We start from the raw sequence: 11,074 nt of genomic DNA on the forward strand, positions 1-11,074 counted from the left end.
GTTACTTTTAAAAACAAAAGCCTCTTTGTATTTCGAACACAAACTCAAATTTGCCGAGTAAGACTTGAACATCTATGCTGAAATAATGCTTTCTTAAAATAAATATATTTAAAATTACAGAGTTTTTTTTCAACGATTTCATGTATTGTTAAGAGAAAACACGGAAATCTGTATTTTACTTTGACGGCCTATAAACCCTTTCACTTTATGTAGCTTAAATTACGATAATGCTGCCACCTAGCAGTAATAAGGAAAATTACAAATCATTATCTTTTGGACAAATAATCGTTATTTTTATATAATAAAATAAAAATGACCATTGATATAAAACTTCTCCACGTGTAAATATCTGGCATAATTTACATGCCTGTTTATTTTACTCATCTTGATTAGCATGCACTCATATCAAAGAAATTCAAATACATTCATAAGTTTAATTAACAACAGCAACAATAAAAACAACAACAACAACAATAATAATAATAATAATAATAATAATAATAATAAAAATAAAAATAATAATAGTATTTTTGTGCCATAGCACAAAATTATTGTGTTAGCACTTCTGTATTATTGGGAATTAAATGATACAAGCAGATATTTGTAAGACATTTAAAAAGGTTTGACAAGCTATGACAAGTTTTCATTTTCAACCGCCAGATAAGTTGATTGTGGTGTATTAAATAGACTGAAACCATACTGTATTGTACACATCAATGAATTATATTCATACATAGTGTTTCTTGTGATGTTAACATGGTTAATTCATGTTTCCAAATCACTCCTGTAGGAGGAGCATCAGAAGTTATAATTTACATATTTTCTGATGCTGTAAAGGACAGTTTCTCCTGAGGACTCCTGCAGACCAAGGAGCTCCATTTAAAGACTCTTACACACTGCGCTGTTTTTATTTTTAACATTTTTGTTGGCTTTCCTCCTCATGTTTGTGTCTGTGCTTGTATATTTTTAGGTACTTTCTGTAAAAGTTCTATGTATTCCTTTGAACTATGAGAAACTCAATCTAATGTAAAGACATGGGGGGGGGAACCTGTAAGTTGTTTTAAAAAAACATGATTTTTAATGGTACAGTCACTGATGAAACAACTTTACCTTCATTTTAGCAAACTATTTATTTTTCTATGTACTGATGTTCTGTTCAGAATTATTCCTCAGGAGCCACAGTCCAGCAAGTTTTAGGCATTTTCCTGCCCCCACAAACCTGCTGTAAGTAAATTAATGACTGCTAGACTTCTGTAGCACTTAATTGCATGTTTAGTGGTTAATGCATTCATTTAATGCAGGTGTGCTGGTGCAGAGAAATATCTAAAGCATGACAGACAGTGGATTCTGAAAATTAGGAATGAAAGCCAATGATCTACGTAAACCTTCTGATTTTAGACTCAGTGTTGGAAACGCTGAGAAGAAACAAGTTTGTTAGAAACAGACTGTCTGAGGAATGCGCTGTTCAAACACTGGAGGTGTTCTTGGGTTTTGTTTCTGCTGAACCTGCTCAATTAGAAAACGTCTTTGTGCTGGAATGCATAAGGAAAACTTCCTTCTGCATTCCAGCAGGTGTGATGGTGTTTGAACTATGTGAAGTGAGTTCTCAAGGAAACACACATTCACAAAGAAACTCACAATACATTTGTAAATTTGTTTGCTTCAACCTCAGTGCAGCTACCATGTTTTGTCCGTCTGTATTGAAGGAGATGGTCTAAAACGGTGGACTTGGATGCTGACTCGTGCAGAGAAGTGTAGTGGCAGCTGGAATGTAGCCATGCTGTGAAAGGTAGACATGGAGAACAGGGAAAGGAGATCAGAAGAGAACCAAGTATCTCAGAATGCCTCATGAGTTGGACATCCCAGTGAAAAGTTTATACAAACTCAATAGAAAGTGGGGAATACATGAAAATGTTCAAAAATTAAAATATAATAGTTTATTTGTGCTGTCCTTGTTTAATTACAACAACTTCTCTAAGTCCAGCCCAGAGTGTCATACTTGGATCGTCCACTTGTTGCTGCTAAGGACAACAGAGGAAACAGGGAGGTCCAGTTCTGACACAGGTCCAATAAAACCTTTTAACAGGATGAAGAAACTCTGGAGAAGATGAGTAATTTCTATGAAAATGTTAAAGCGCCATTTCTACTCAACGGATTAGAGGTGAATAGTGATTTGTGTATCAGTTTGGTGAGATGGAGGGGAAAGAAGCACCAACCATCACAGCTTCCCTCCCTCTCACACCTGACTGGGGAAACTGGAGTAGGTCTGTATTACCACTCCAGACACAGTGACTGGCTGAATGCATTATGTGACTGACTGTGAGTATAACCAATAGTAATGCATTCAGAGCAGTACAGGAATGCATGAGGGCAGGTTTTACTCTGGGTCACACCAGCTGGCAGTGAAGCGTAGGAGTAGCGCCTGGCTCTGATTGGTTGTTTCTAGTTAGCGCTGGGAAAAGGCAGAGGAGCAACATTTTTTCTCTGATTTTCAGCAAATATAAATATACATGTTGTTGGAAACTGTAGTATCCAACAACATTACTTGAGTATTATTGTGAACTATTAATACTCTCTATTTCAGTGAAATTTCTGGATACAATGCAACACTTGCTATTTATTTATTTCCAGGAATAAACCCAGTCCTCTTTTATTTCTGTGCAGAATTGTGCTCATCATTTGCTTTAAGACATTAGTTTCAGCAATGTATTTTCTAAAGCTTATGCTAATTATTCAGCATTTCTGTTGACTCATGCACACTTATATGTCACTGAGTAATTTTTGTTTATTTTGTATTAAACAATATGATTATTTCATTTCACATAAAGATCAGAACCTCCATCTTTACCACAAATGCAGAAACAGAGAACAGAAAAAGTTAAACACCTTGTGGGAATGAATCAGCCTGAAAGCATGTCTTCTATGAAACACAGGCATACCAGTTTATTCACATTTTTTTAAGGTGGGTGTAACTTACATCTATTTATACTCGGAGTTGACTGATTCAAACTTTCATTATTGAGAGGTAAAATGGCTCAGAGAGGAGTCCAGCAGGAGAAAATCTCTTGTTCCATCTGTTTGGATCTACTGAAGGATCCGGTGACTATTCCTTGTGGACACAGTTACTGTATGAACTGTATTAAAGACTGCTGGGATGGAGAAGATCAGATGGGAATTTACAACTGTCCTCAATGCAGGAAAACCTACAGCGAGAGACCTGTCCTCAAAAAAAACATCATGCTAGCAGAGTTGGTGGAAGATTTGAAGAAGACTGGACTAAAAGCTGCTCCAGCTGATCACTGCTATGCTGGACCTGATGATGTGGCCTGTGATGTCTGCACTGGGAGGAAGATGAAAGCTGTCAAATCCTGCTTAACGTGTTCAGCTTCTTACTGTGGGGATCACCTCCAACCTCACTATTATACTCCACCATTAAAAATGCACAAGCTGGTGAATCCATCCCAGAAGCTGCAGGAGAGTATCTGCTCTTGTCATAATAGGGTGTTGGAGATCTTCTGTCGTACTGATCAGCAGTGTATCTGTTATCTCTGCACTATGGATGAACATAAAGACCATGAAACAGTCCCAGCTGCAGCAGAAAGAGCTGAGAAGCAGAAGGAGCTCCAGGAGAGTCGACAACGAATCCATCAGAGAATCCAGGACCAAGAGAAAGATGTGAAGCTGCTTCAACAGGAGGTGGAGGCCATCAATGTCTCTGCTGATAAAGCAGTGGAGGACAGTGAGAAGATCTTCACTGAGCTGATCTGTCTCCTCCAGGAAAGAAGCTCTGATGTGAAGCAGCAGATCAGATCCCAGCAGGAAACTGAAGTGAGTCGAGTCAAAGATGTTCAGGAGAAGCTGGAGCAGGAGATCACTGAGCTGAAGAGGAAAGACGCTGAGCTGGAGCAGCTCTCACACACAGAGGATCACAACCAGTTTCTCCTCAACTACCCCTCACTGCCAGCACTCAGTGAGTCTACACATTCATCCAGGATCGATATCTGTCCTCTGAGACACTTTGAGGACGTGGCACCAGCTGTGTCAGAGCTCAGAGATCAACTACAGGACGTCCTGAGAGACTCATGGAGAAACATCTCAGATGCAGTAGCTAGAGTGGAGATTCTACTGTCAGAACTAGAACCAACTGCCATGGAAATGGCTGGTCAATGTTTAAAGACCGTATACCATACCCCTGATCACTCAAGTTGGACACGCAGGCTTTTCATCCCCCCGCCCCGCTCCAGAGCCAACCCTCCACCCCCACCTGCATCCTCTCTTTTCTCCACAGCTGAATCCCCACCCCAACCACTCTTCCCCCCACCTCCATTATTTATGATGAGATCAAGGGGACGAGCGGGGAGACGGCTATGAAAACCAACTGGCCTAGAAATCTTAGTTCTGGTACTGGCACCGGGACAGTGACTGAACCAACAGTTCCTCGGAGCAGGGCCGTGCAGAGATCTTTGGAGCTGCAGGGTTTCAACGTTAAAAAGGTTCATTGAACAAGATCTTAAAACAACGTACAACAACATAGCAACAACCCATCAAGAATCTAATATTTAATTGGATCCTACTGTGTCCCTGTCATCATGTGGGGACGATGCAAAGCAAATGTAGTCTTTTTTCTTGATAGGTGTAAAGTTGTGGTTTCTGCTGCTGACAGCTGAAGGATTGTGTTGATCTGAGACTGTAGCTGTTAGACTATAGGAGAGAAGATCTCTGGTTATGAAGTTATGAAATAAGCAAATTTGCTGCTTTTTTACTAAATAAACCCAAATAATATCTGACTGTCTATAACACCTTGGCTGCTTTAAACATTGAAAAAGCTCAGAGGGGTTAACTCTGCATAATGTTTTTGATGTTAGCACCTCTGAGAATTTTAAGATTCAGGAATATCAGGGCAAAGAAAACTCAGTAGCTGCTGGTAGGGCCCGTCCAGACATTCAGTGGCCCGTCCAGACATTCAGGGGCCCGTCCAGACATTCAGGGGCCCCTCCAGACATTCAGGGGCCCCTCCAGACATTCTATAAATACTTGAATGTAACACAGACCACAGATGCAGTTCCACCCTCCTCAACTTTACCTTGAGCCTGGTGTCTTAACAACATGGAGGCAGAGGCACTAATAAAAGATGAAAAAAGTGGCTTGCAAGCAGGAAGTGAAGATATTTGACTAGAGGGAATTCTCTTCAGGGATTTTTAGTTCTTTGGAGCCACCTACTGGTAGTTTGGTGCAGCTGCATGCAAGAAGTCCATCAGCCACATGCTCAGAAAAAATGGAAGCTGGTGGAAACTCATGTACACAGATGTCACAGGAAACAATCAACAAGTGATCACTGAACTAATGATCCCTTAAACCGATGATGGGGACCCAGCATCTCCAAGAGACGGTGGTAATTTGGACCAAAGAAACACGATGTGCAGAAATTTTACAATACTTTAAGAGTGAATACCTCACTAGTTATGTTTCAGGTTTTTGGTTTAAATTGTGATTTTCCATGCATGATATAATCTTCTTTTGTTGGGCTAAAAAGAAAGTTAAGGAGGTTAGATTTTAATCCTTTGATTGATATGTAATTCTGTTAGTCTTTGTTTTACAGAAAAGGCAACAAAAAAGATGCAAGAGGAGAATAATCTGAGAAGTAACTAATAATGATTTAATTTGTCTTGTTTGATAGTAGATGAAGTCTGTGTATTAATAAATGATTCTCATAATCTTGCAGTTATGGTTTTCATGGTTTGTTTAATAATGTGAAATAACCTGAGCTAGTGGGAGCATATAGATATTAAATAAGAGGAGTCCCAGGATTACACCTTGGGGTACCCCGTATGAGACTTCATGGAACAAAGAGAACCCAACCAGAACCAAAGGTGGAGATTTGTTGGTGAAGGGAGCTGAGAACTGATCCAGGTGTCAGTGGCCCGATGCTAGGTTTCTTTTCTCTGTAATGGCTTTGTTAGCAGTGGGGGTTGCTGGACATTAAGCACAAATTGTCCAATATTATTAACCCTGTTTACTGTCATCCCCAAATTGGAATGGGCCAGTATAATAACCTCAGGTAGAAATATCACAATTTCCTGATGTCACAGTATAAATACAGCTCTAAGATGTGTTATTTTATCCCAGAACACACACACACTTTACATGAGAAAATAACCTTTCTTTGGGCGTAGAAACAGGAGAGGCGACATCCTGTATCAAAATACATCGTCTTCTGGTGTAGATAAGATTTTACTTTGACTAGATCTATGGCCCTATATAAGTAAAGTAGACAGCCTTCACGGCATGTAGGTTACAGCTTGTATCTGATGTGCTGATTATCTGTGCACATTTCTTTCAATCTTATCAATTTAGTTCAGCAACAACACAGAAGAAAATAATTGCATAATGAAACATAAGCAACATTTTTAATGGAAATTAAAACAATAGTTTAAGACAAGTTTTCATTTTTAACCACCAGATAAGTTGATTGTGGTGTATTAAATAGACTGAAATTATACTGTATTGTACACATCAATGAATTTTATTCATACACAGTGTTTCTTGTGATGTTAACGTGGTTCAGGTTCAGAACACACACACTTTACAATGTCTTATTGAAGGCACTATACGGCTGCATTTAATCATTTCAGAAACCGAAATCTTTGAGCTACTTGAATTAAATATACTATCATCAATTTGGCCACATGGTGGCAGCAAAACTCAAGATAAAAAAGTGTCAAAACCAATAAACCAACAAATCTGTCAGAAAGAAGACAACTAAGCGGATAAATTAACAGCAAGGTTTATTCTCAAAGAAAATAATCTTAAAGAAAGGATATGCTGGAATGACCATGTTGGATTACTTTGGGATTCCAGTAGAAAAGAGGGAAGTTTGGGCATCTCTGCATCTACAAACCGATCAAGGATAAGAGGAAGATTATGGATGAATTGGCACTCGGGAATATGAAACATCTGAAAACCAGAAAATGGAAAATAATTCCACGATACAAGAATCATCCTACACTGACTGGACATCTTATAAAGGGAGACAGGTGAACTGACTTTCAGATGCCCTGGCAACTAACACTTATACTATTGATCGATTTGTAATGCCACTGCTTTTGCCCTCTGCTGGCTGAATTGGCAGTATCAGCTCCTTACAAATCAAATATTTTTGATTTCCTGAAATATTTCAAACTTTGATTCAACCAATGTCTCTATTGTGGTGAGATTTGCTCTGTAAGTACTAGACTGTCTGCATCTGGATGATAGGGACAAATTCATGTTTCCAAATCACTGCACCGCTCCTGTAGGAGGAGGAGCATCAGCAGTTATAATTTACATATTTTCTGATGCTGTAAAGGACAGTTTCTCCTGAGGACTCCTGCAGACCAAGGAGCTCCATTTAAAGACTCTTACACACTGCGCTGTTTTTATTTTTAATATTTTTGTTGGCTTTCCTCCTCATGTTTGTGTCTGTGTTTGTATATTTTTAGGTACTTTCTGTAAAAGTTCTATGTATTCCTTTGAACTATGAACTATCTAATGTAAAGACATGGGGGGAAAAAACCTGTAAGTTGTTTTAAAAAACATGATTTTTAATGGTACAGTCACTGATGAAACAACTTTACCTTCATTTTAGCAAACTATTTATTTTTCTATGTACTGATGTTCTGTTCAGAATTATTCCTCAGGAGCCACAGTCCAGCAAGTTTTAGGCATTTTCCTGCCCCCACAAGCCTGCTGTAAGTAAATTAATGACTGCTAGACTTCTGTAGCACTTAATTGCATGTTTAGTGGTTAATGCATTCATTTAATGCAGGTGTGCTGGTGCAGAGAAATATCTAAAGCATGAAAGACAGTGGATTCTGAAAATTAGGAATGAAAGCCAATGATCTACGTAAACCTTCTGATTTTAGACTCAGTGTTGGAAACGCTGAGAAGAAACAAGTTTGTTAGAAACAGACTGTCTGAGGAATGCGCTGTTCAAACACTGGAGGTGTTCTTGGGTTTTGTTTCTGCTGAACCTGCTCAATTAGAAAACGTCTTTGTGCTGGAATGCATAAGGAAGTTCTCCTTATGCATTCCAGCAGGTGTGATGGTGTTTGAACTATGTGAAGTGAGTAATCAAGGAAACACACATTCACAAAGAAACTCACAATACATTTGTAAATTTGTTTGCTTCAACCTCAGTGCAGCTACCATGTTTTGTCCGTCTGTATTGAAGGAGATGGTCTAAAACGGTGGACTTGGATGCTGACTCGTGCAGAGAAGTGTAGTGGCAGCTGGAATGTAGCCATGCTGTGAAAGGTAGACATGGAGAACAGGGAAAGGAGATCAGAAGAGAACCAAGTATCTCAGAATGCCTCATGAGTTGGACATCCCAGTGAAAAGTTTATACAAACTCAATAGAAAGTGGGGAATACATGAAAATGTTCAAAAATTAAAATATAATAGTTTATTTGTGCTGTCCTTGTTTAATTACAACAACTTCTCTAAGTCCAGCCCAGAGTGTCATACTTGGATCGTCCACTTGTTGCTGCTAAGGACAACAGAGGAAACAGGGAGGTCCAGTTCTGACACAGGTCCAATAAAACCTTTTAACAGGATGAAGAAACTCTGGAGAAGATGAGTAATTTCTATGAAAATGTTAAAGCGCCATTTCTACTCAACGGATTAGAGGTGAATAGTGATTTGTGTATCAGTTTGGTGAGATGGAGGGGAAAGAAGCACCAACCATCACAGCTTCCCTCCCTCTCACACCTGACTGGGAAACTGGAGTAAGTCTGTATTACCACTCCAGACACAGTGACTGGCTGAATGCATTATGTGACTGACTGTGAGTTAACCAATAGTAATGCATTCAGAGCAGTACAGGAATGCATGAGGGCAGGTTTTACTCTGGGTCACACCAGCTGGCAGTGGAGTGTAGGAGCAGCGCCTGGCTCTGATTGGTTGTTTCTAGTTAGTGCTGGGAGACGGCAGAGGAGCAACATTTTTTCTCTGATTTTCAGCAAATATAAATATATATGTTGTTGGATACGACAGTTGTTGGAAACTGTGGTATTCAACAACATTACTTGAGTATTATTGTGAACTATTAATACTCTCTATTTCAGTGAAATTTCTGGATACAATGCAACACTTGTTATTTATTTATTTCCAGGAATAAACCCAGTCCTCTTTTATTTCTGTGCAGAATTGTGCTCATCATTTGCTTTAAGACATTAGTTTCAGCAATGTATTTTCTAAAGCTTATGCTAATTATTCAGCATTTCTGTTGACTCATGCACACTTATATGTCACTGAGTAATTTTTGTTTATTTTGTATTAAACAATATGGTTATTTCATTTCACATAAAGATCAGAACCTCCATCTTTACCACAAATGGAGAAACAGAGAACAGAAAAAGTTAAACACCTTGTGGGAATGAATCAGCCTGAAAGCATGTCTTCTATGAAACACAGGCATACCAGTTTATTCACATTTTTTTAAGGTGGGTGTAACTTACATCTATTTATACTCGGAGTTGACTGATTCAAACTTTCATTATTGAGAGGTAAAATGGCTCAGAGAGGAGTCCAGCAGGAGAAAATCTCTTGTTCCATCTGTTTGGATCTACTGAAGGATCCGGTGACTATTCCTTGTGGACACAGTTACTGTATGAACTGTATTAAAGACTGCTGGGATGGAGAAGATCAGATGGGAATCTACAACTGTCCTCAATGCAGGAAAACCTTCAGGCAGAGACCTGTCCTAATAAAAAACATCATGTTAACCGAGTTGGTGGAAGATTTGAAGAAGACTGGACTAAAAGCTGCTCCAGCTGATCACTGCTATGCTGGACCTGATGATGTGGCCTGTGATGTCTGCACTGGGAGGAAGATGAAAGCTGTCAAGTCCTGCTTAACGTGTTCAGCTTCTTACTGTGGGGATCACCTCCAACCTCACTATTATACTCCACCATTAAAAAAACACAAGCTGGTGAATCCATCCCAGAAGCTGCAGGAGAACATCTGCTCTTGTCATAATAGGGTGTTGGAGATCTTCTGTCGTACTGATCAGCAGTGTATCTGTTATCTCTGCACTATGGATGAACATAAAGACCATGAAACAGTTTCAGCTGCAGCAGAAAGGGCTGAGAAGCAGAAGAAGCTCCAGGAGAGTCGACAACAAATCCATCAGAGAATCCAGGACCAAGAGAAAGATGTGAAGCTGCTTCAACAGGAGGTGGAGGCCATCAATGTCTCTGCTGATAAAGCAGTGGAGGACAGTGAGAAGATCTTCACTGAGCTGATCCGTCTCCTCCAGGAAAGAAGCTCTGATGTGAAGCAGCAGATCAGATCCCAGCAGGAAACTGAAGTGAGTCGAGTCAAAGATGTTCAGGAGAAGCTGGAGCAGGAGATCACTGAGCTGAAGAGGAAAGACGCTGAGCTGGAGCAGCTCTCACACACAGAGGATCACAACCAGTTTCTCCTCAACTACCCCTCACTGCCAGCACTCAGTGAGTCTACACATTCATCCAGGATCGATATCTGTCCTCTGAGACACTTTGAGGACGTGGCACCAGCTGTGTCAGAGCTCAGAGATCAACTACAGGACGTCCTGAGAGACTCATGGAGAAACATCTCAGATGCAGTAGCTAGAGTGGAGATTCTACTGTCAGAACTAGAACCAACTGCCATGGAAATGGCTGGTCAATGTTTAAAGACCGTATACCATACCCCTGATCACTCAAGTTGGACACGCAGGCTTTTCATCCCCCCGCCCCGCTCCAGAGCCAACCCTCCACCCCCACCTGCATCCTCTCTTTTCTCCACAGCTGAATCCCCACCCCAACCACTCTTCCGCCCACCACCATTATTTATGATGAGATCAAGGGGACGAGCGGGGAGACGGCTATGAAAACCAACTGGCCTAGAAATCTTAGTTCTGGTACTGGCACCGGGACAGTGACTGAACCAACAGTTCCTCGGAGCAGGGCCGTGCAGAGATCTTTGGAGCTGCAGGGTTTCAACGTTAAAAAGGTTCATTGAACAAGATCTTAAAACAACGTACAACAACATAGCAACAACCCATCAAGAATCTAAT

The 11,074-nt window shown here is 40.1% G+C and overlaps 2 protein-coding genes across 2 annotated transcripts; both read left to right on the plus strand.

Annotated features, from left to right (window-relative positions):
• Window positions 1–3,030: 3,030 nt before the first annotated feature.
• LOC116733023 (E3 ubiquitin/ISG15 ligase TRIM25-like) lies at window positions 3,031–3,924 on the plus strand (the record flags this gene model as incomplete). The annotated part of the gene is made up of 1 exon (XM_032583667.1): window positions 3,031–3,924. A coding segment is annotated over exon 1 (894 nt), but the record flags the coding sequence as incomplete, so codon positions are not given.
• A 5,623-nt stretch (window positions 3,925–9,547) lies between these two features.
• LOC116732092 (E3 ubiquitin/ISG15 ligase TRIM25-like) lies at window positions 9,548–10,441 on the plus strand (the record flags this gene model as incomplete). The annotated part of the gene is made up of 1 exon (XM_032582035.1): window positions 9,548–10,441. A coding segment is annotated over exon 1 (894 nt), but the record flags the coding sequence as incomplete, so codon positions are not given.
• Window positions 10,442–11,074: the final 633 nt, after the last annotated feature.

This window comes from Xiphophorus hellerii, chromosome 14 (genome assembly GCF_003331165.1).
Source record: "Xiphophorus hellerii strain 12219 chromosome 14, Xiphophorus_hellerii-4.1, whole genome shotgun sequence".
NCBI lineage: Eukaryota > Metazoa > Chordata > Actinopteri > Cyprinodontiformes > Poeciliidae > Xiphophorus > Xiphophorus hellerii.